General features: G+C 38.0%; 4 protein-coding genes across 4 annotated transcripts; 2 read left to right on the top strand and 2 right to left on the bottom strand.

Moving 5' to 3' along the window:
- Nucleotides 1-1,472: 1,472 nt before the first annotated feature.
- Nucleotides 1,473-2,305, bottom strand: LOC108547277 (uncharacterized). Its single transcript, XM_017899725.1, has 2 exons — nucleotides 1,988-2,305; nucleotides 1,473-1,754 (listed from the first exon to the last, which is right to left on the bottom strand). The coding sequence occupies exons 1-2, from the start codon at nucleotides 2,303-2,305 to the stop codon at nucleotides 1,473-1,475; spliced, it is 600 nt and encodes a 199-aa protein (XP_017755214.1).
- A 6,841-nt stretch (nucleotides 2,306-9,146) lies between these two features.
- LOC108547276 (EF-hand calcium-binding domain-containing protein 11) lies at nucleotides 9,147-9,836 on the top strand. The gene is made up of 4 exons (XM_017899724.1): nucleotides 9,147-9,239; nucleotides 9,307-9,402; nucleotides 9,478-9,610; nucleotides 9,676-9,836. Exons 1-4 carry the CDS (start codon nucleotides 9,147-9,149, stop codon nucleotides 9,834-9,836), a joined length of 483 nt encoding a protein of 160 aa, XP_017755213.1.
- Nucleotides 9,837-10,190: 354 nt separating this feature from the next.
- On the bottom strand, nucleotides 10,191-16,644 carry LOC108547279 (multidrug resistance-associated protein 7). The gene is made up of 17 exons (XM_017899727.1): nucleotides 16,613-16,644; nucleotides 16,210-16,356; nucleotides 15,383-16,135; nucleotides 14,923-15,180; nucleotides 14,571-14,844; nucleotides 14,266-14,489; nucleotides 13,944-14,181; nucleotides 13,589-13,857; nucleotides 13,282-13,506; nucleotides 13,006-13,217; nucleotides 12,084-12,936; nucleotides 11,780-12,006; nucleotides 11,209-11,715; nucleotides 10,954-11,145; nucleotides 10,617-10,860; nucleotides 10,384-10,523; nucleotides 10,191-10,308 (listed from the first exon to the last, which is right to left on the bottom strand). Exons 2-17 carry the CDS (start codon nucleotides 16,345-16,347, stop codon nucleotides 10,191-10,193), a joined length of 4,872 nt encoding a protein of 1,623 aa, XP_017755216.1. The 5' UTR covers nucleotides 16,348-16,356; nucleotides 16,613-16,644.
- Nucleotides 16,645-16,964: 320 nt separating this feature from the next.
- Nucleotides 16,965-18,235, top strand: LOC108547280 (coiled-coil domain-containing protein 97). The gene is made up of 3 exons (XM_017899728.1): nucleotides 16,965-17,836; nucleotides 17,951-18,113; nucleotides 18,190-18,235. Exons 1-3 carry the CDS (start codon nucleotides 16,965-16,967, stop codon nucleotides 18,193-18,195), a joined length of 1,041 nt encoding a protein of 346 aa, XP_017755217.1. The 3' UTR covers nucleotides 18,196-18,235.
- The last annotated feature ends 6,023 nt before the right edge of the window (nucleotides 18,236-24,258 follow it).

The raw sequence follows: 24,258 nt of genomic DNA, 5'->3' as shown, positions 1-24,258 counted from the left end.
TTGCCATTTCGCTGGTACGCGCTGCATAATGCCACAGACAGCTACGGTACGCTCGGCTCGAGCCGAATAAACCGAGAGATGAGTAGATTTTATCGCTATCAATTTACAATACGGCCCTCCACGACCGCACCACGACAGGTTTTACGGTCCCGTTCTGGTCAACTAACACAAAACGGATCTTATCGACCGCACCCCGATTGTTTGCTCAAATAGAGAGCCAATTTTATGGTTTATACACTGCCGCGAACCGAAATGAATGTTTTCATTTCCCACGAATTAACGATACATCCCGAGCTCTTTATATTTATTTTTTCCTATCCACTTTTTTCCCCCTTTTTTCCCTTTTTATTTATTTTTCCTCTCCGTTTTTATGCTATTTTTCAGCTTTTGTTTTCATACTTGAAAGCGTTGATTGGAAATTTTACGCGTAACAGATTAGCGCGACGTTGTCCCCGGAAACGATCGAAGGGTCGAAACAATGGACAACGCGAAAGCGAATATTCGAACGAAATTTTATAACGGTACCGGTCTGTTTATCATCGCTTTTTCGAGCGTGACCATTGGGGAAAAGGCTCGAATCGAGCGCGAACGATGATCCGGCAGACCATCATTGCATTTATGGATTGAATATCGAGACTCATCATCGGCAATCAGCCATCAACAAAATACGACGGGGCTGCATCGATGGAGATAAACAACAAACGGTTACCTTGATTCACGAACGTGATATGATCTTTCATTGTTGTTTCACGTTGTATCATTAACAGAGGATAATTATCGAGCAAAGTATCCCGTTACAATTGACGCTGCCATGGCATCCTGCACTGCTGGAAACGTCGGGAATCACGGCTAAACGGAACGGTCGATTCGTCGAACTTTAATGATCTCGATGAATCGCTTCGTCGAGTTCTCGTAGAACAAACTGTTTCTTTGATATTTCGTTAATTATTTTCGCACTTGGCGAAGCGAAGTACGCGGCGAGATTTCCGGTGTACCCGGCACACGCGAGCTTTTCCTGTAAGTCGAGTGGCTCGGTACACTCGGTTCAGGGAAGATTATCAGTGTTAACGATGCCATTCTGATGGCGGGGTACGTGTACGCCAAGTCTACGCGAGTAAAGTACCGTTAGTGCGTATGTTAGCACGTACGGTTACGTGTAATTAAATCGGCGTCGGGTCCACCCCGCGCGCTCTTACCCGTTTATTAATTAACGCGTTACGTACGAAATTATTACCATGCGATAAAACCGTCTGGGTAACGACAACGATATCGCGACGTTTTATTCCCCGCTTATTTTCATTCATCCCCGCCGCTCGCGAAAGTAATTAATTACAATCGATACTGAATATTCAGTGTGTTTCGGGTAAGTTTATTGCAGACGGCGCCGACAGCTTTCCACCACTCGTATGGTCGTCATTTTTTCCACGGTGCGAAGCGTCCGTTCTTCCGTGAACAGTTTAATGGCTGCAGCCCTAGCAGTAATCGAACTCCTCGCTTCTCCTCGATGTACGCTTCTGACACGCGTGTATCGCCGGCAACGTAGACTCGGCTGCACAGATAGTGACCGAAGACGTAGACTGGGAAGACGCATCGCTATCGCAGGTATCTAAAAGTTTCTCGATCGATCCCGGCACTGTAGGTTTAAATCTTCCGCCGAGAGCGCGGGCGCTGCGAAGGATGGCCTTCTGGATCGCTTTCTCGGCTTCTTTCCGCTCGTATTTCATGCACTCGATCTCCTTTCGCAATTGGTACACCTACGAACATCGTATTTTATCGTCACGCACAGGTTGCCGCATCGAGCCGATCGACTGATTAATCGAAAACCCTGGCCGAACGGAAACCCCGGCTAACAAAGGGTGGATTCGTAACCAAGAATATGTTTTACACGCACGAACGAATCGTTTCGTGATTCGCTAGCCACGAATTGGCCCGTGTTATTCGTAAGGAGTCAGTCAACCGGTCGATCCGTGAGAGAATCGTATCCCACTTCGCATTCCAACTTTTGGATTCGGTTGCTCTCGCATTTCGGACACCCCATCGACACCGATTTACCCTCCTTCCCCGGACACGTTTTCGGTGCACACTTCGTAGGCTGTTGCTTCGTCGCACAGGTTACACGTTGCGACACTTCTTTCGAGGACGAACAGACTGCCTCGTCGATCTGTTTCCAAGCTCTTTTGCTTTCGTCTGTTCGACATACCTCCCGCGGTTTCTTCGATTTCACCCGGGGACAAGGTACATCACGAATGAATCTTTTAATCACTTGCTTCTGCGGGCATGGTATTACTTGCAGATGCGTTGGCATCGCTTTGCGTCGCTTCGATATCGAGCAGCTTTTCCGTTTAAATTTGATACATGGTTTCGAAATTTGATGGCGTGAAACTCATCGCGTGAACGTGTCTCCTGTCGAGAATTCGATATGGCGCTGTCGAACGCGTCGATGTCGGATGGATGTTCTTTATTCTTGGAATTTTATTCAGGAAATGCGAGTCCACGGAGAACAAGACGTTCTCCCATCATTTCAAGGCGTCTTTCTTTTTCGAGCTCTTCAACAATTTTATTCGCAACTTTTTCTTACGACTTCCATCCTCGGCGTTGTTCTTCGATCGCGACGGTTCCTCGTGATTTTCCGCGGACTTTTGCGGCACGCGCTTGCTCGCGTCGGGTTGCAGATTGCGACCCAACGAAGGAAATCCTGTGGCGAAACCCGTCGGGCCGTTGAAGGCAGCTAGTCGACTTTCGTACCCAACACTGTCGCGTTTCAATTTGCTGTTCTCGTTTTCCAATCGAGCGATCTCTTTCTCCAGCTGTGCCATGCGTTTGTCCTTCTCGCTGACCTTCTTGTTCCTTCGGTAGACCTTCTTGTTCCCCGTGGACATCGCCGGAAACGGTGAAACGGTTCGAGTCGGTGATTAAAGTTGTCGTTGGTACCGGTATCCGGAATCGATTACATTTTTCGCGACGCGAAGAGGTGTCGCCACCTAGCAACTGGGAAACATATGAAATATCCTGCCTCGTGAACCGTTCCGTTGAAAATCGTCTTTTATCGCGGTACAAAGTCGTCAAACTTCGCACTCCGCGGAATCAATCCGTTTTATACGTAACATACGCTTAAACGATCGCGTGTCACGGCTTTTCTCCGTGCGACGAGCGTATCCCTTCGCGCGTATCGCTTTTCATGCACGCAGCCATGACGCGTACCGAGGATAGAGTAGAATGGCGTTCGAAGGGGGCAAATCGTCCCTTTTTTTCCTGCTGAATCGTCCAACTAAATGAAACATCCCCGGCATGGCGAAACCGTCGCAATATTTTTAACGCGACCCCGTAATAATATCGTTTACAAACGAGATCCTGCGGGGTGAAAAACCGGCACTTTCCTCCGGTTCTTTATTCCATTAAAGCGGGGAGTCCTTATAGTTCCGAGCGGAAACTCCGCCAGCCAGACAGACGGTGGCTCGCCTCGAATTCTCCTCACACCCCTCGGTCGTTACCTCTTTTTCATCCGGATACTGTAACGGCCTGTTGCCGTTACCGATATTGAGGAGGCTTTAATACAGGCCTCGCTGCATTAACAGGATTCGGAATATCGTCGCGAATTCAATTCGCGAACTACCCTGCTGCCTTTAAATATTTATAAAAAGCCCGGCAAGGTCGTGGAACCGGGCGCCGCGTCGTTTCTCCTTTCTTCGTCGGCTCCGTGCACGTGCACGGCTCGTGCAAGGCTAAGTCCGGCTTAGGTAAATAAATTTCCGTCGAGTTCGTTTATCGAATTCCACGACGCGGTGGGCTCACCCCCGTTCGAATTCAACCCTTCGCGACGACGCGAACACGAACACGAACACGACGAAGGGTGATTCTCGTCTTACCGTGCTCAGCCGTCGATGCGTGTCGGCGAACGCACACGAGGACGGAAGTTTCGTTGCTACCACGAACGCATATGCCGGCCAGCCGAATTTATTTAACCCAATTAAGGGACCCCGTTGAGAATCCTCGAGCGACTGCTCGGTCGATCAAAAGTTACACGTGTTTTTGTCAGCTCTCGTTTGACGCGAAAGCTCGCGGAGAAACGAGGTGAAATACGAGACGAGCGGGAGAGAGATTAAGAGCGGGTGAAGAAGTAAAGCGAGAGGGTGTCCCGTAAACGAGCAAGTGTCCGCTCGAGTAAGAAGCCCCCTGTCGACGATGGAAACCACCGAACGCGTAGCCTGTAGTAGGAATCGAGGAAACGGATATACCGTTTCAAGATCGTCGCGAGAGGATCGATCGACTTATCCCCTGCTTTTAATTAGTGACCCGTTAGGTAAAGGGATAACGTTGTAGCGGGGTGAACGTAATCAATTCGCGAAACGATGCTCGGAGAGGTTTTACGAGCGCATAAAACCGAGTCGAGAGATGAAACATCCAGACGAAGGGTAAAAGGGTAAGCTTGGCGAACGTTGGAAAAGTATTAAAATGGCCACGGGTTTCTTTCGTCCCTCGAAGACTTCGTTCGAATCGCTCGACCCACGGGTAGTCACGTGAACTTCCTTTCTATTTCGCTAAACGATATGCACGCCGCATTTTTATCACTGACCACACGCACACGCAGCGATCCTGCCGGCGAGAGAGAGAGAGAGAGAGGGAGAGGGAGGAGAAAGATAAAGAGAGAGAGAGAGAAATCCAATTACTACCTGTGCCGCATTTGGCATGATACGAATGGAGTCTATCCGCTCGAAGCTGCATCTATTTCGCATCAGGTGGAAGCCAATTGTGCAGGCCATGGCAATCGCAACCCCCGGCTCGATAGCGCTCGGCTAAATTATTATAATGTCGAACGAACAAAGCATAGCTCGCCGGAAATTCTATGCTAATGAATTACGAAATCGAATCTGACTACGGCAACGTTTGCCGCGCCAATACACTTTTAACCCATCCCGTTCAATTACCGCTCCCATATAGAAACGTATCCTCGCGTTTCGCGGAATTTTTCATCGACGATCGTAAGCGAGACACTTTTGTCGCTAATGGAGATGTTTAAAAAAAAAAGGGGGGCTAGAGAAGGAGTAGAAAAAGGGAAGAAAAAGGGAAGAAAAAGAGATGGAAATAAAGGAAAGGTGAAAGAGAAGAGAAAGGAGGGAAAAATAAGGTTGCTACCGGGAGATAGGATCTTGACGGGAAGAGAGCGTTGTTGATACTAGCTCCATCCTCCTCCATGCAACTCGTCAATTACGGAACACGTAATGAATGAGCGCCTTCATAATTCGCGAAAAAAAACTTATCTCCTCGCCCCTTTAACGCATCAACGGCTGCCGTCAACAGGCGCCCGTGCGCTTGGCTTAGCTCGGGACGTAGTAATGATTCTACGGAACAGAAGTAAATGTAGAAGACCCGCCACCTTCGTGTCTCCGCTATTTCTCGTCGCGACAGACCGTATAATGCGGGCACGGCCGTGACGCGACAGAGAACGCACACGCATAGAAGGTTTCACCGAAACCGCCGTTCGTCTCGACGATCCTTGACGGAAATTCAGAAGTTGCGTTTCCTTCGCCTTCTCCGCCCCTCGTCGTTTCTTTTCCGATTCTGTTTCCCTTTTCCTTTCCTTTCCCCGTTTTCTTCCTTTTCTCATTTTGCAAACGCATAATAGTACTTACGCGGCGAGCGATAAGGGTTTTACGCGTGAAAATATAGCGTCACGAACGTGCCTCACCCCAGACCACTCGCATTCAGAGACGCGAACGAACGTTATTAAGGACGCTCGTCGTGGACGAGGCTGGTGGTACCGAACCCCGCCTTAATGGATTCAACGTCGAAGGATTTCATTTATCCGGACCAATGTGTAGGCGCGTGTTTTCGATGACGAACGGACGAGCAGACGATAAAAGGAGAAATTTCAGGGAGGCGCAAAAGTCTCTCTCTCTCTCTCTCTTTCACTCTCTCCTTCCCCCGGGAAGAACCCAATACGAACGAACTAGACTCGCAGATCCATGGCCGAACCCGAGGAGCGTGCGTGCATATGTGCGTACGCGCGCGCGTAATATTGCAAACGCATTTATACTATATGCGTGCAGTATGCAAGAACGTACGCACCTCTATACCCTACGAACCTTCCCATTGCATCGTGCACTAATCACGGTAAAAGCCGTAGCTCGCACCCGTTATATCCGTTATCCGGCTGTGTCTTGCCTTACTTAATGGAAATATGAGAGGCGTTACACTCGTCTGGTGACACGTCTATTTCGTTTTTTTATTTCTAGTAATACCGCGGGGACATTGTTCCACAAACACGGCCGCCGTTGTGTCAACGCGCCGCGTCGACGTCTCTCGACTCGTCGTCGCGGAGCGGCGCGGCGCCTCGCCCTCTATCCGAAATTGCGTTCGCGTTCGCGAAAGGTACACGGCCAATGATAATCGAGCGTCTCGAAACGGCGCCAAACTGGTTCTCAGACCCCTCGACGACGGTGGAAAGAGGAGAGAAAAAAGAAATGGGAATCGATTGGCCTGGCGTTCGACCGAAAGCATCGAACTCGCGGATGCAGCGTGCCGGTGAAAAAGATCGTCATTACGGTTCCGTAATTACCAAGCACACGGATAATGTCAGAGTCAATTAAACGCGACACGCCGTATCGCTTCGGTTCTCCATGGGTGTACGCAACAGCGATCGCGTTGATGTTTTCAGGATTCGAGTTCCGCTAGTCGTGTCCACCTGTGAGCGGTAGAGGGCAAATTGTGATTTATGCGGCCAACGTGTTGCCGACTGACGAAAGAGAATTGCGGACGTAATGAGTTATGGTGAGTCGCGGCTTAATGCAAATATATGGTCCGTTGCCGTGTAATCAGCCAGTCGCTTGACATCCGCGCGTGTGTCCGCGACGGAACGGAACGCGTTTCGCCGTGTCCTACGATCGTCGTTTTTTCTTCTTCGATCTAGAAACCGTTCCACGGGGGCGTACGCGATCGTTGGTTAACGTTTCGCCATAGTGGTATTCCGCTGGCAATCGAGTCGCCGTCGCCAAAGCTCCTTTATCCACTCCGGAACCCTTCGCTCGGACAACATTGGCATATTTTCCGTGTAACTTCAAGGGTGGGAACCCTTCGCCGGTGTACAGATTGCGCCGTATCGGCGGCAACCCGTCCAGATCGAACACGAAACGCCATGGTTACCGTGTTATTAATTCACGGATAATTTCGATCGCGTTTATTAACGACGGATAGTAATATCCTTAGGCAAATCCGACGATATTCGACGCATGGCGCACATCGTCTCGCGGGCAAATAATAACGCTTCGAGCGGAAACGCTGGCAAATTACAGCGAGTCGCGTGGTAAATTACGCATTAATATTAACGCGTGCTAGAACGTTATCGCGCAACGCATAAACGCGCATATATTTTCCGTCCGATCTCACACGCGATTTCCGCCTTTCGGCTCCAAGCAGCCACGGTGAATTCGATAACAAAACGCGAACTAGTTTTCGAAGGGCGGTGCGCAGTCTCCGCGATAGCAAGCTTCTCTAGGGCTGTGTGCTCGTTGAAACCAACCCTTGATAGGTGCACTTTTGGGGTAGCCGGCAAGCCCCCTACGCTAGTGACTGTGCTTCAAGCCTCGAGTACCCACCGAGACGCGCAAGAGCGAAGGGCTGTGCGTATACCGGCTGTGTCACGACACGAGCTACATCCAAGATGAAATTTCAAATATTCCACGCTTCGCGTTTAATCCTCTTTTTAAGGAAAATCCGTGCTCGCAAACGCCGCGACGCTCGAGCAACTTCTCCTCGATGCCGGAGTACGCCACGTCCGTGTCCGTATTTCGGAATTCTTTTATCCAATGGCGAACACTCTGAAACGAAAAGAACTTCGCGTTACGAATCAACTCGAGGGAGAAAAGATAAATATACGCACTTAGGGTCCCTCGATGAGGTAGCTGCGATAATGTGAAAGACCATCGGGCCATTTCGGTGACTATTTCGATGCTATTTCGGTCTAGTACGCGGCGCGTACGCTCGTGCCGTAAAGCCTTGTTTTACGATTCAAATATCCATACCGCAAACTTATTCTTCGCGAACGTTTACGACTGAAACGTAACGTTTTCTTGCCTACGCGCGTTTTACGGGCTGTCGAAGAGTATCGGCCGATGACACAACGCCACCCGTAAGGCTCTGCTTTTCAACCGAGATTGCCTGAGCTTTGCGCCGGAAGCACACGTGTTTCAAAGGCGGCTGCTCGTCGCGTCTACAAAGGGCGGAAAAAAAGAAGAAGCAGAGTTACGGCCGACACACTGGATTCCCATCTGTGACGACGCCGCGTCGCTCCGAGAATCGCGACGAGACGAAGAATTACGGAAATTACTTAATTCGTTGCTCTCAAAGGGGCACGAACCTCAAACGGATTCCAGAAAAGGCAACCGCGTTGTTGAAACGTGGCGCCTTTGATAAACGAGCATCTATCGTCGATCATTCCCCGATTCATCCTGAAGGTAGGCTTTGTAAACCCGCACGATCGTTGAACCGTGCAAATTTTGCCACGATTCTGTCACGCGTGAGAACGTTTAGCCTCGCGTAAAATCGTGCTTGAAGAAAGGGACACAATGTCTGGGTGAGACTTTCATTGAATCGTCGTCGATGTCGCGGCGAGAAACGTACCCGCAGACGATCATGCGACACGTACATACGTCATTAGCGCCATATAAAATACAGCCGACCTCTCGACGGTTTCGCTCGTTTCATCGAGCGGATGCGCGTGGAAAATAATATCGTTTCTGCCGGGAGGGTACGCGAGCGCGCGACGAAGAGGGGAAAAAAGGAATAAACGGGTTTAAATGGCGGGTAATTAAAAAACGGGAAGTAAAATCAGTCGGGGTTACAGCTCATTAGTTTTCAGCGGCGGTGAACGGTGACAGAGGCGGCGAAAATGCCCGTTGAATGCCGGATATAGCAGACGCGTTATGTCATCGGGCGCACACAGCCGCGGAATGACGCGTGTACGTGTCCCGTGGCGGCGTTAATTGGCTCCGCGATGAATATTACAAAATACCGGCGGCTGAAAGGAGAGGCATCGCTTTAATTACGATATAATGCCTGTCGGTCGAGCTCCTCGCGTGAAAGACCGCGATACCTTCTCTCTTGCGTTACGCGACTGCCGGCAACACCTCGCTTTCATCCAATCGCTTAATATGGAAATCGTTCAAGAAAGCTTCCTTCTAGCTGGATCCATTCGGCCAGGACGAGCGATGGCGCGCAACGCTTTGAATAAACGCGCGATAATGGTAAAATCGAGATTCGACTCGTGGTAAGAAAGTAAGTTTCGAGCACTCGCGCTTTTGAAAATTTTAGGCTTTCAACTATGCCGACGTGGACTCGAAAGGATACTTGTGCAAACGAGAATACGAGATCGCGATGACGGCTGTTTTTGGATGCCGCCCGGATGAGGTGAGGATTTCCGAAAGAAGAAACTGGGACTCTTTGTCGAAAAGAATAGACTGCGACTATTGATTTTGTTTTCAGATGGAAATGGAACAAGTTTTCCGATCTACCGATAGAATCTCGTATGAAAAGTTCAAATCGTGGGTATACGAGAAAAGAAGTGCGGTATGCAAAGTTAATGCAGAAGTATTATTCGCTTTACTGGATAGGGATTGTATGCGTTTATTGGTAATGAGATTGACACGTTTTTCAAGAAATATCAAAGAGTCTTTTCTGTAGATAAAGGATATTTGGTATTGGATGATTTTTACTCTGCAAGCAAGTTTGTCAATTTGAAGATACCATTGGCAGTATGGCAAATGGTGTTTAAGGAGTTGGATCGTTACAAAAGAGGATATATCGATTTTCATGAATTTTTACGTATATTATCGACAACGTAACAATTTACACTGAAATAATATGACTTGGTACAACGTAGCTCGGGTATGAAACAATCGGTAAATAAATTAAATGATATTTCGTATTTTATTACAATATCATAAAAGGATCTACTATATTAGCACGTTATCTATATTCTTATATATTATAATACAGTCTACGTAGATTAGTACGAAAATAATTATAATTCATAAGTCAAAATACAAATTTCTTACCGATAATGTACAAGACGCATTACGCTATACGCAGTAGAAATAACTAATATTATAACATGTTATATGACTATATACTTATAAAATATATATCACATAAAACAAATAGATATTTCTATCACAAAATACATAGCCGTAGAACGTTTATTCTTTGTCGGAAAATTCTTCACTCGCCAGATGGTAAAAATGGGAATTGGTATTTTGAATTAATAAATTTGGCTCGTCAAATTCTAAAATCTCTCCGTCTTCCATCACGAGAATTCTAAAATTAAAAGGAAAAAGAAAAAGAAGTGCGCGTTAAATATACGCATACTGATTAATCGCGAACCTAACATACCTATCACAGGACATAATCGTCCTTATCCTATGGGCTATAGTGAGCACCGTAGAGGTCTGGAAACATGACTTTATCGTTGCTTGAATAAATCTGTCTGTTTCTTGATCAACGTTCGCTGTTGCTTCATCGATACAGACGATCTATAAGAAAAGATTAATAATTGAAATTTAGACAAAATACTTGCATTCAAAGTGGAAATATTCTGAATTTATAACTTAAAGGGATACTGATACCTTAGCATTATGTAAAATTGCTCTGACTAAACACAATAGCTGCTTTTGACCTGCACTGAGATTGCTACCATTTTCGTCTAAAGCAGCACTGAGTCCTCCCAAACGATATACTAACGAATGAATTTTACATTTCTCGACTGCTTTATATATATGCAAGTCTGGATATTGATTTAACGGATCAAGATTCTCCCGAATCGTACCCGAAAATAGAAATGGATTTTGAGGTATGATAGCTAATCGAGACCTAGAAAGATTTAAACTCTTATTTATAATTACTGGTCAGCAAACACGACGTTCTAAATTAAGTAACTAATTTAATACATGAAAAAAACGATACCTTACTGCATTTAACTGCAGACTCTCTATATTTACATTATCGATTAATATGCTTCCGGAAGTTATTTCCGTTAATCTAAACAATGAAGCAAATAAGGAACTTTTACCAGCTCCAGTACGACCAACAATACCAATTTTTTCTACCGGTCTCGTAATAAACGACACACCATTCAAAGATGGCACTAAATGCTCTCTGCAAGGTTTAGATGTTAGTTACAATACTGAATGGTAGTTTCCAATTAGTCGCGTTATTTACCTGTACTTTAAAACGACATCTTTAAATTCAACTACACCTTGACTCGGCCAAGCATACGGAGGATTATCACCTCTTACACTTTCAACCGGAGCATTTTCTAAATACTGCTTTACGCGTTCAACCGCGATCATTTCTTTCTCTGTTTCGGTAAATGAATTTACTACGCCAGAAAGCAACCCAGTTACGGATAATGTATAAGTAATAATAAGACCTATCAAACCAGGATCTGCAATATCATATTGATGTTGTAAAATGGCAATATTGCTCACACCCGCTAAAAGTGCTACTCCGATAAGTTGCAATCTTAATGCAAGCCATTGGCTGACAGCAAACGATGCAAACTGAGTTTTCTGACTGATTTCTAGAAAGAATTCGTTTTCTTGTTTAAAGCGGGATACGGTGCGAAAAGCTTTAATAGTAGATAATCCATGTAGGGTCTCGTTAAGATGAGCATATAACGGTGAAAGTGCAGCACTGGATAAACGCTTTAATTCTCTCGATGCTAATCTGGAAAATATCAATGAAGGAACACATGTTTCATAATATGTACGTAGAGTTTTAAACTACATACCTATAGTGATTTTGAATCCAATGGTAAATCGGTATCAACGGCGCTAATACCAAGAGTATCCACGGCAATCCATAAGCTATAACAATAATCGTTGCTACCAGGCCAAATAGCTGAGCTAATAATATATTAGCAATAAAAGGAAGACTATCATCGACTGTATACGTATCAGATGAAAATCTATTTAGAATTCGACCCAAAGGTTGAATGTCGAAAAATACAGCTTTAGCCTAAAAACATATCCTATGTAATGTATGCTATAGATACTTCAGCATGATATTAAATATTTTTCATCGAGTCTACATACCCGTATTACAACCTTTAAAAGTTGTTTATGTATAGAAATAGCTGCCTGAATTCCACCGTATGCAAACATAAACGCCCTCATTGATGTGAATAATGTATTGAGCACAGTCAACACTGCATACACCGTTAAATAATAATTAGTGCTCATGTTATGATCGTCGAAGAAATATTGCAGACGCAAAGATGTTGAACTATTTGTGGTATTTGTAGTTGTATTAGTATGAGTAACCCAATAAGAAAGCCATAAATCCGTGACATTTTTGGAACTTTGCATTAAGATCATAGAGAGGATTATTGAAATTGCTAAATAATAGCCTATTGCTTTTATGTAACAACTATACACTCCTAATCGTACTATGCCTTTTTCTTTATATTCTTCATCGAGCAAGGAATCTTTTTCTGCCCTATTAACTAAATACGAATCTTTTGGTAAATCTTTCGAGGATAGATCATTTAAATTTGACGTCATAGATTCTGAAGATAACAAATAATCTTCTAAATCAGATAAAACATCGCTTGGTTTACCCTGATTAATGATCTCGCCTTTTGACATTTCAATTACTTGATTTGCATACATTAAGTATCGAGTTTGATGAGTACATAATAATCTTGTTTTAGTACTCAATAAGCCTAAAATAACATTTTTAAATATATAATTGGCGACTTTTGGATCTAAAGTCGCTAGAACATCATCTAATAAGTAAACGTCTTTATCTGCATATACAGCACGCGCCAAAGAAACTCTTGTTTTTTGACCTCCACTTAACGTATTTCCTGCGTCAGCGATAAGTGTTAGATCTTTCTTAGGCAAGGAATTTATATCAGTATTGAGTGCGCATGCTTTCAAAATATTCCTAATATAAAAGGATTTACTTAAAAATTCTATAATATTTCTTTCTCAACACATATAATTTAATACTTACGTGTATTTGTTATAATCATATGACTTTCCAAAAAGAATGTTATCTCGAATTGTACCACGTTGTAACCATGGAGTTTGCTTTACATATGCAAAACCCTTTTCTATATCATGTACTGCTATTGTACCATGAACTTTAAATATTTCACCTAAAATACCATCTAAAAGTAACGATTTTCCGCTACCTACTTCTCCCTTAATACCAATTAAATGCCCCTGGAATAAAATATACAATTTATAAACCTTGATATAATAAAAAAACAGATTATAATATTATTACCTTTGGAATTGTAATATTAATGTCATGTAAACTAAAAGTACCATTGTCTTCAAAGGCAGCAGTCTTTTGAGACTCTGAACTACTAGATGGGCTTAAGACATTTTGACATGTATGGAGATCATTTTGCTCCACATTTTGATTTGTTCTTATCGTTACATTTTGAAGCATTAAATCTATTCCGGGAGGGGGTTTGGCATAATATGATGTCATATCGACATCTGGTAACTATATTAAATTGACGTTCATTAATATTTTTAAATCAATTTCAAACTCGCAAATATACTACTAAACTGCAACTTCAACTCACATCTAACATTCTCTGAATTCTCTTAAGTGATACCCAAGCTTCTGTAAGACCATTTAACACCCATGGAAACGCATTTAGTGGAAGTATTAGCATGTTCAACAATGCCATACTAGTAAATACAGTTTTTGCATCAAGCTTATTTCCAAGAAGTACATATGTAGTAAATGATAGTATGGAAATAAAGGCTGGTGTTGTAGCCCAGAAGTAAACATACAAAGCATCTAAGTATTTTCTTCTGCGTAAATACTTAATCTCGTTTTCACGTAATTCTAAACAGAAAAAAAGAAAGACATAAAAAATTATGCATACAAATAAATGACCAAAAATAAATTCACGTTTTTTATAATATACGAACTTAATATATTTCGTAAGAAGTGATCTTCCCACACGTTTAATTTAATTGTAGTTATTCCACGTAATGTTTCTCCTATAAGTCTCACTCTTTGATCTTTGTATTTCATTAGTTTTGTACTAAATTTTCCAATTTGATTTGCTATTACTTTATTTATAGGTATAAGCACTATTGCAAATATAACTCCAGATAGGAATGACACTCCTATTTGCTTATAAAGAAGATATAGTGTCACAATTAACTAAAAAACATACGAATACAGAAACATAATAGGAACTCTTGAATCATTTTTTTAATATAGAAATACAATAAAATAAAAAATTACTTGTAATGGTATGCTCCAAAATGCATGAAAACTTGCACAGCTATTAATAAGTCTATCGCTATCTGTATTCATAAGGTTAACAATTTCACCCAAATTAAATTGTTGCTTCAGTTCAACATTTGGAGAGTGCAAAATCTTTCTGTATAACAAAGTTATAACTGTAGAACGAATTTTTAAACCCACTATAGACACCCAAAATGTGAAATGAGTGTTGCAGAAAGCTCCTGAAATAAAAGAATTATTAGGCCCTTTAGCAAATATTATAACTCATTGCTTATGAATAAGACAAATTTTTTAATTCTTACCAATTAAAGCACTTATAAATATTAATGATGCATATAGATATCCATATAAAATAGTTTCATTTTTGTCTTCAATAAAACCAATTAATTTATTCAATAACAATGGTCCCATAAATGTAGTAGAATCAGTAATGAATTTTAATATTCCAATAGAATAAAATTCCCAACCAAAGCATTTATGTAATAAGTTAAGTAAAGTTATTTTATTTATAATCGTTTGAACATGTGTTTCTAATGCTGAATCAGAATTTTCCATTGTATTAATTCTACTGCTAGTCTATAAAGCATTATTACAGATATAATGGTAAATATTTTGGTTATTAACATAATAAAAAAGGTATAATAATACATTTACCACATTTTGGAAATGTTTATCAATCTTCTGATTGATTGCATTAGTATTGATATATTCTGGTAAGTCAAATAAATCATCTGAATGATTTAATAAACCACGAACACCTTTTTCCATTAGTGGGTTTACCCAATGAAATGTAAGTTTAGATGTTGCGGTTGCATTCTCCATAGCAGTTCCAAGATAAATTGGATCCTGTTCTTCAAGAAATCTTACGTAAGAAGAATTAGGACTATTCAACAGTGCAGTCCGTTCTCCTATCTATAAACATATCTTTCACTGATTTGTGATATCTATGTTTACTTAATAATTCATGATTTTAGATATCATAGAGAATTTGGAAACATTATGTATTTAGTAACAGTTGTCTGAATCTCTTACACTGATAAGCAACTGAGAAATATTAATCACTGATAATACTATAACCTACTATATTGAAAGCGTACAACTTATAATGACTTACTTCATTAAATTGAGATGTCCTCATGTCTCGTAAACTATTATGTCCTGGTATCAGTGTTATAGCATAGAATATTAGTAGAGTGACTACACTGATACTAAATCCCAGTGACAAATTTGGTAAAACATCATTTTCAGGTTTGTGATTTACATGACTTCGTAGTAGCAATATGGAAATAACAGTCAACAAAAATATTAATGCACGAATTGCTACAGGACCACGTGGATTAAAATTCCTTCCTCCTCTTAAACTAAATATAAAACAAAGATGAACAACCCAGGCTAATCCTTCTGTACCTGCCACAAGGTAATCAATAGGTTTAGCAGATAAGACAGTGTTCTTAACTCCAGTTAATATTGGACTGTATTCTTCTGTATTGGAAATAACAGAAGATTCTGTAGTATTCTGAATACTATGCTGTGGAAAAAAGATTGATTTTGCAAAGTCAATAGTACGATTCCATTCATTTCGTATCTGGTGTAATATATTTGAACTTTCCAAAGATGCATCTGGTGTTTTACTCGATGATGTAACATATTCCTGTATTGCATTAGTAGTTGGTACATATTCCGATGATACAGGAATACTATTAGTGAGAATAATATAAGCTCTAAGTATAGGAAGGATTATAAGACATATTGTAATTATAATTCTAAAATTTATAGCATAATTAGAATTAAAATGGCGAGTAACATATGCATTTCTTTTGCCACAGTAATATGCAGATATTATAGCAATGCAGATTAAAACTGGAATCTGAAAAGTATTTAAAAAATATAATAATATGTATGATTTATATACATAAAATAAATCTTTTAATAGCGAATTACCTGAAGACAAAGTTGTTGAAAACAAACATCAAGATCATGTGTATTTGAATTTAAAGGCCTAAAGTCCTCATGGTACCCACATAATTCTGTCCAATTCCATTTCCACGTTTCTCCACCACCAATTAACCAATTATCCATATTTTAAATCTACAAATACCAAATTAGGAAATGCAATACATAACAATCTCCTATGGCTGGATATATTAAAAAGGAATTCAATGCTTAATATATAGTAAGATAATAAAAGTAAGAAGTTTACATTATAATCAATTAATAACCGCATAATTATTTTATGAAATTTCTCATCTATTATTCAAAATAATATAATTGTTTGCATAAAATCGAAATAATAATTAAAAGACAACCTGCAATAATATAATATGTTATATTATAAAATACTTACTCGTAAAATATATATTTCAATTTATAGAACACTGTATACATACATACATTTGTACATATACTTAATATTTGTTACACATTTCGTGATGTATCATGTTTCGAATCAACCTTACATTAAAGCAAATTTGTGGGTTAGGTTTTTCATGACAACTAACATCAATGACGCATATGATGTGAATTGTACAAAAAATCTAGATTAAATTAAATATAAAAACAAACCTATTGTTTCAAAAATAGCTTACATCGTAAATAAATATGGAATAACAATATATAAACTAATATATTTATATTAATTAATCACATTCTTTTAGTTATCTTTACATCGTGATCATAAAATAAAAGTTTGGTTAAATATGAGCAAGAAAGAAAATATACAAAATTATGCACCAAAAATGATTGTTGATGACAAAAAAAATGTTAATAACACACAAAACCCTACTTTGGATGAACAGGATAAAAGTTTAGAAGAAGAATTATTATGTTATGTAGCAAAGACAAAAGCAATTTTTAAAAGTCAACAAAAAGATGATCCAGATTTAACTTTTGAAGAAAAATTAACAATTGCACGTAATATTCTTCACAAAAGTTACTGTTTATTTTTATCTAAGTTTGGACATTATATGAAAAAAGAACATTTAAGATTTTTTGAAAAAAATAAAGATGAGGATTATGAAGTTGCTTATCATTTTAACAGATTACAAAGGTATTTTAATAGTTCTGCAAGACAGACAGATGTCAGAAATAGAAGATATCAAGCTTTAAAAACTTTAATACAAGAAGGAGAATATTTTAGTGAAACTGAGATGATGAAAAGAAATCCATTATTATATGAGCACTTAATTGGGCAATATATGACTGAAAAACAGAAGAATATTAGGGATAATATAGATATTAAAAATATTACTTTTGTGAATTTATTAATGGAAAGTATTGAAAGAGATAGATTAAATGAAAAACAAAAGTTACAAGTAGAAGAAGAACAAAATATAATGGAAGAGAATGATTCAGATGAAGAACAAGAGGATACATGTGCTTCTGAGTATAATGAGGAAAAGATATTATGGGGTAGAACATCTGAATCACAAAATAATATACAGCATAAAAGTGAAAAAGTACAAAATCCACATAGTATTTCTAATTTTGAGAAGCAAATACTTAAACAAGAATTTATAACAAATATGTATCAAAACTTTTTAGATGGGAAAGATACAGATTTTGATTACAGGTATTTATATGTATATAATTTCAATAATAATATTTCAATTTAATGTTTACACAAATGTTATTTATTATTTGTAATGTTTACAAATATACATATATATATTTGTTGTCTTTTTAGCACCATTGATGACAATGAAGCATATGATAATATAGATTTAAGGACACAGGATGAAGAAGATAAATATTTTGATTCTGAATCACCTGAAACTATAGGTCCAGCTAAAGATTCAAATGAAACTGAACCTGAGGATGAATTGGATATTTATATGAAATCATTGAAGGTTAATTAATATTTCACAGTTCATGATCAGTTCATACTAAAAGTTCTGATTCATAAAAAGATTATTTATTCAATAGGAGTAGGTTGCGACAGATACGCTCCCCTTGGATTATCTAGTATGCGACGAGTACTCTCAGATGTAATCTTGTAAATGTACAGTAATTTAAATGTGATATTTATAAATAAAAATATACAAAAGCAGAAAAGTGAACATATATATTTATTTTTTATTATATACTTAATGAATACTTAAGGAATACTTAGTTTAAAATTATTTAAATATTTATATTTATATTGCATAAATACTGAATTAAAGACAGAAGTATATCACTATATAAATAGCGACAAATTATTCATATGGTTTAACATAAATACAATTTCATTTTCTATGACCAGCAGATCAGATTAATATAAATATCATTTTCCCTATATCTAATTCTAACAAGGAGAGTGTGAGTCCTTCAGGTCACCAATTTAGTTGAAACTTTGCAGGTTTGTAGACTATGTCATGCAGTTCAAGAATATGTATCCGCATATAACCGCAACTATTCAATAGTTTTTGAGATATTTATGATCAAAGTATTATAACACACCTAACTACAGACTTATTTCCTATCCTCTACAATCGGAGCTATAGGTTAACGGCAACATTCGAAAATTCCTATGCTGAAGGTCTGGGGTTTGATTCTTCCGTCCGTAATTGATATTTTCTTTCTCAATCTATTTTTATTTTGTGTTCATTTTTCGCCTATGGAAACATTGTAAATAAACAATCGTCAATGAAATTTCTTAATAAAAAAATTTTTTCTTTACGAATTCTCTAGATAGTATATATTTATTACAAAATAATAAGAATATTATACAAGAAAAATACTTTTCTATAGCAATCTTATTTATTACAAGAAATACAAAACCTATCGCTCAGGTAAGTATTAATTATTAAATTAAATATTGTATAAGAATGTTGCCTATAATTCCAACTTTGCTGTGCAGCTATATATGTCTATTGGATTCTAGGTCGGCTAACCATATGACATACAAGATAGAAATCTTTGATGGTCAAATAAAGATTCAGAAAATGAAGATGGGGTAGGCAGATAAAAGAATAAAACTAATTTAGGTGATGGCCTCTTATAACAACTAGATATAGAGAATACAGTGAGATTGAAGTAAAGCAGGAGTAAAGTAGAAATCATATATGATTGCAGAATTTAGGCCTCATAGTATTATTCTTTGTAATGAAACATTTTGTTACAGAACTTCAATCTTTTATCATTTGGTAAAGAAGCAGAGGAAGATGATGAAGAATCTGTGATATTGAATAAAAAATTTAGTGGTAGAAGCAAATCAGCTCTTGATCATTTAACTGATTCAAAATTAAGCACACAACCAGCTGTTGAACTGCCTAGACTTCCAAATAAAAAAAGGAAAGAAGGCCGTAGTAGTGATAGGGAAAGTGAGAATGAAGTAAAAAGTCAAGAAGAATTAGAAATTATGAAGAAAGAGAAAGAGTTGGTTTATTGTTTAGATTATAACTATGTTATAGAATGTGGGAATTTTTATTGACTGTCTTATATTTATATTTTCAGAGCAATGAAGCAAAGGATAAAAAATAAATTAAAAGTTACAAGAAAGAAATCGAAGAAAGTGGAAAATTATAAAATAGATGATGTTGAAGATGATGAAGATATAAGGAAAAATGAATAGGAAAGCGAGGAGATGCGCGATAAGAGAGATAGATGCAAGATAAATCAATATCTAGAATTATTAGGATAGGTCGTGTATTTGAATAGTATCATTTGCAGTAGTGTGTATATGTCTATAAATATTGTTACATATATATATGGTCATTATAATGAGAATTATTACATGATAAGTATTACGAAACATCTTTTTCTTGCAACGGTCCGTGATACGGACATCCATTCAGATGTTATCTACTTTATATGTCATTGTTTATTAGGTCGTTAACAAATAACGTGTATATGTGAAACTTTCAAAGCGAATAAAAAGTAACTAACGTTTAGCTACTATAACAATTACAGTTTCATTTTCTTTTTACCAAGAACAAAGTCACTCATCTTCATCTGTGACTTCATGTTCGTCCATAATTAATTCATCAACTTTTAAAATTGCATCATAAAAGCACAGTCTTAGCCAGCTTTCTAATAGAATTCTGGATATGCATTCGTTGTAATTTAAATCATTATTAGTGATTATTGCGTAGAGTGTTTGAACAATTGCCGAAGATACAAATAGTTTATCTTTCCATTAGTATAATGGAATAATTAATAATTCAAGTTCATGAATTAATTATAGAAATTTGGAATAATTCGTAACAGAAATATGTTTATATTTGCTTCATTGATATTAATAAATATAGGAAACATCGTTTGATATTCTACATCGATACTTTATTGTATAGCTATTTCAAAGATGCAACATTTTCCCGCTACAAAATTACCTAACGTTTCCGGCTGCAGCCAACTTCCAGTTGGCGGCAAGCAAGCATACCGGTAACAAATGGTGGAATATTTTCACGCGTCAAAGTGAAATATTAAATCTCAAAATGTTTCGTGAAGTAGTGATATTTCTGATTGACGTTATAATTATTTTACGAAGTTCAAGATTACTAACTGTGAATATTTCTTCGGTGGTCGTATACTACATGTGAGAAAAGGGATATTGCATAGTGCAAATCATATAACGATACATGTGGAAAATAAAGTGGTGTGAGTGCGGGACCATATAATACTACCGTATTGTCCGTTACAATCTGCTGTAGAAAATTCTATATTTCGACTGCCCACTGCAATATTTGATCAACATTACGGAATAGGCAGCTTTTTAATAGATTTTTCAATTTTTCTTCAATCTTGACGTTCAATCGCAACATAGTTATGTATTATCGCAATTACATTTTAAATTTCGATTGTGGATTAAAATATTTCATTCCTCCTGTATAGAATAGATTGTTCTCCAACCAGTAGGGCAATTATTTTACGATTGAAGGTGCATATATGAAACAAAGTAACGAAAAAGCAAGTGCCTGTGAAATCGTTCTGCACACTATACGTTTTTCGCCTATATTTCTGAAATTAGGCTATTCGGTTAGATTTTTTCGGTATAGCAGCGTAGAGTGATTTTTTCTGTAACAGGATTGGATATTTTTTTTCGGTTTGGAGCGTACGTTTCCGAGTAATAGTGGAGAGAGTGTCCGTGGCTGACAGATCGTGCTGCGCAATTAATTTTTTCGGCTTCTAGTTTTTGAATTAGGCTTCTTGAATCGGATTCTTCCACTGATTCGCGTAGAGTGATTTTTTCCTTAATGGGATTGGGTATTTTTTTTCGGTTTCGAGCGTGCGTTTTCGGGAAATAGTACCGGAAGTGTCAGTGGCTATCAGATCGTGCAGCGCAATTTACTTTTTTGGATTCTAGTTTTTGAATTAGGCTCGTTGAATCGGATTTTTCCACTGATTCGCGTAGAGTGATTCTTGTTTTAATGGGATTGGATATTTTTTTTCGGTTTTGCGAGTGCGTTTTCGAGAAGTAATGACCAAAGTGTGAGGGTCTGTCAGATCGTGCTGCGCAATTTACTTTTTTGGCTTCTAGTTATTGAATTAGTCTTTTTGAATCGGATTTTTCCACTGATTCGCGTAGAGTGATTTTTTCCTTAACGGGATTGGATATCTTTTTTCGGTTTCGAGCGTGCGTTTTCGAGAAATAGTGCCGGAAGTGTCAGTGTCTCTCAGATCGTGCTGCGCAATTTACTTTTTTGGCTTCTAGTTTTTGAATTAGTCTTTTCGAATCGGATTTTTCCACTGATTCGCGTAGAGTGATTTTTTCCTTAACGGGATTGGATATTTTTTTTCGGTTTCGAGCGTGCGTTTTCGAGAAATAATGCTGGAAGTGTCAGTGTCTCCCAGATCGTGATGCGCAATTTACTTTTTTGGCTTTTTGTTTTTGAATTAGGCTATTTGAATCGGATTTTTCCACTGATTCGCGTAGAGTGATTTTTTTCTTAACGGGATTGGATATTTTTTGTCGGTTTCGAGCGTGCGTTTTCAAGAAATAGTGCCGAAAGTGTGAGTGGCTGTGAAATCGTGTTGCGCAATTGACTTTTTTGGATTCGATCTTCGAAATTAGGCTTTTGGATTCGGATTTTTTCATCTAACAGTGTAGAGTAGAATTTTCTCTATTGGGATTGATGACTTTTTTTCGGTTTCGTGCGTGCGTTTTCCAAGAATAGTGCCGAATGTGTCAGTGGCTCTCAAATCGTGCTGCGTAATAGACATTTTTCTTTTCTATTTCCAAAATTTGGAATTTTGATTTGGTTTGTTCTATATATGAGTGAAGAGTGGAATTTTCTCTAACTGGATTGGTTGTTCTTTTGGGGTTTCGCGCTTTCGTTTTCAATGAATAGTGCCGATTGTGTCAGTGGCTGTGAAATCGTGCTGCGTAATAGACATTTTTCTTTTTTATTTCCGAAATTAGGCTTTTTGATTAGGTTTGTTCTACATATCAGTGTAGAGTGGAATTTTCTCTAACGGGATTGTATACTTTTCTTCAGTTTGTTTCAGATTACGTTCCTGTGGTCGCGGTTTAACTGCTATGGCTAATGCTAGAGAAGATGACAATGGTTCCTAATTCTTCTTTACTCTTCGTTCCCAATTAGATTTGCAAAATAAACATACAATCTTTTGTCAGGTTATTGGAGAAACTATATTTGACATGCTTGAAGTTGAAGAAACACTTGTAGATGAGGTAAATTTAATGTTTACATAAAAATATATCAAGAATTAATATAAATATAATATTTCCTTCGTTTTGTAGAATGATAGACCAGTTTATCCTCCGAGATTGATAAAAATTATAATATTGAACAATCCATTTTCTCATATTTTACCAAAGATAATAATACAGGATAGTGATGAAGCAAAGGACAGTTCAAAAACTGAAGCAGCAGCAATAAAGTAAAGATCATATATGTTTGCAGAATTTAACCCTGATAGTATTATTCTTTACAATGAAAAATTTTGTTACAGAGATTTCAATCTTTTCAATCATTTAGTGAAGAAGCAGAGGAAGATGAAGAAGAATCTGCGATATTAAATAAAAAGTTTAGTGATAAAAGCAAATCAGTACATGGTTATTTGTCTGATCCAAAATTATGCTCCTAACCAGCTGGATCTCCAAATTAAAAAAGGAAACAAGACCGTATTAGCGATTGGGAATTATTGGAGAATAATTGGGAAATTTACAAATTATGCAATTTCTGCAATTAATGTATGGACTTTTATAGCTGTATCGCATAGCTGGCTCCTTGCGCAACATTCTTATGCAATTTTTGCACATAATTTAACGCTAATTAGTTTGTTATTTTTATTATTTACTTGACGACGTACGTGATTTGTTAACAATGATCGGCGCGATGGTCCGACAGAATAATTAAATATAAACAAAATTAGAAGTAAAATAAGAACAAAAATCATATGAGAATGTTCCCAAGAAAAATTACTTTTATAATGTGTGCATGTAATTTATAAATTAATTTCATAGAAGATTGTAATTAGTGAGAAACCAATAGTATTATTAGCATAAGTTCGAACACTCTGAATAATAATTACACGTAACTATACTATTACACGAAAATTATAATACTTATCGTTAGTAACAAATTATTAATTTTAATAACAAGTTGTTCATAACATAAATTTATAATAAAAGTGAAAACATTAAGGAATTACTGGCTATTACTTGGACTTGGAACGAATTTGTGTCAAAATGTAACTATAATTTGCACAAAGTTTATAAATTATTACACTGATTGTTTATAACAAATTAATATTGTTAATAACAAATTGCTCGCAACGTATATTTATAATAAAAGTGAAAAAATTAATAAATTATTGCCTACTACTCAAACAAACGACGTATTTGTGTTAGAATATATTCGGAACCTACAAGAAGTTAATAAATTAATAAATTTATTGTTAATAACAAATTAAAATTGTCGATAACAAATAGTTTGCAACGTATATTAACGATAAAAGTCAAGAAAGTTAATAAATTATTAGTTATTACAGCGGAAAAGTAACTTTTAAAGGAATCGGTAAAGTTCGGAAATTTTCGCCGATCTCCGGACG

This window comes from Eufriesea mexicana, unplaced genomic scaffold (genome assembly GCF_001483705.2).
Source record: "Eufriesea mexicana isolate 0111107269 unplaced genomic scaffold, ASM148370v2 scaffold967, whole genome shotgun sequence".
In the NCBI taxonomy this organism is placed as follows: domain Eukaryota; kingdom Metazoa; phylum Arthropoda; class Insecta; order Hymenoptera; family Apidae; genus Eufriesea; species Eufriesea mexicana.
The sequence above is the reverse complement of the archived record's forward strand: the minus strand, read 5'-3'. Positions and strand labels throughout refer to the sequence as shown.

What these genes read in the sequence shown, in the direction of transcription:
- LOC108547276 (XM_017899724.1), top strand. Translation starts at nt 9,147, where the DNA reads ATGGAAATCGTTCAAGAAAGCTTCCTTCTAGCTGGATCCATTCGGCCA. An exon ending in TGAATAAACGCGCGATAATG is followed by an intron (nt 9,240 to 9,306) that starts GTAAAATCGAGA and finishes TGAAAATTTTAG; the next exon opens with GCTTTCAACTATGCCGACGT. An exon ending in TTGGATGCCGCCCGGATGAG is followed by an intron (nt 9,403 to 9,477) that starts GTGAGGATTTCC and finishes TTTTGTTTTCAG; the next exon opens with ATGGAAATGGAACAAGTTTT.
- LOC108547280 (XM_017899728.1), top strand. Translation starts at nt 16,965, where the DNA reads ATGAGCAAGAAAGAAAATATACAAAATTATGCACCAAAAATGATTGTT. An exon ending in GATACAGATTTTGATTACAG is followed by an intron (nt 17,837 to 17,950) that starts GTATTTATATGT and finishes TTGTCTTTTTAG; the next exon opens with CACCATTGATGACAATGAAG.
- LOC108547277 (XM_017899725.1), bottom strand. Translation starts at nt 2,305, where the DNA reads ATGCCAACGCATCTGCAAGTAATACCATGCCCGCAGAAGCAAGTGATT. An exon ending in TCCAAAAGTTGGAATGCGAA is followed by an intron (nt 1,755 to 1,987) that starts GTGGGATACGAT and finishes CGATGTTCGTAG; the next exon opens with GTGTACCAATTGCGAAAGGA.
- LOC108547279 (XM_017899727.1), bottom strand. Translation starts at nt 16,347, where the DNA reads ATGGATAATTGGTTAATTGGTGGTGGAGAAACGTGGAAATGGAATTGG. An exon ending in GGACATCTCAATTTAATGAA is followed by an intron (nt 15,181 to 15,382) that starts GTAAGTCATTAT and finishes ATATGTTTATAG; the next exon opens with ATAGGAGAACGGACTGCACT. An exon ending in GAATTCAGAGAATGTTAGAT is followed by an intron (nt 13,507 to 13,588) that starts GTGAGTTGAAGT and finishes AATTTAATATAG; the next exon opens with TTACCAGATGTCGATATGAC.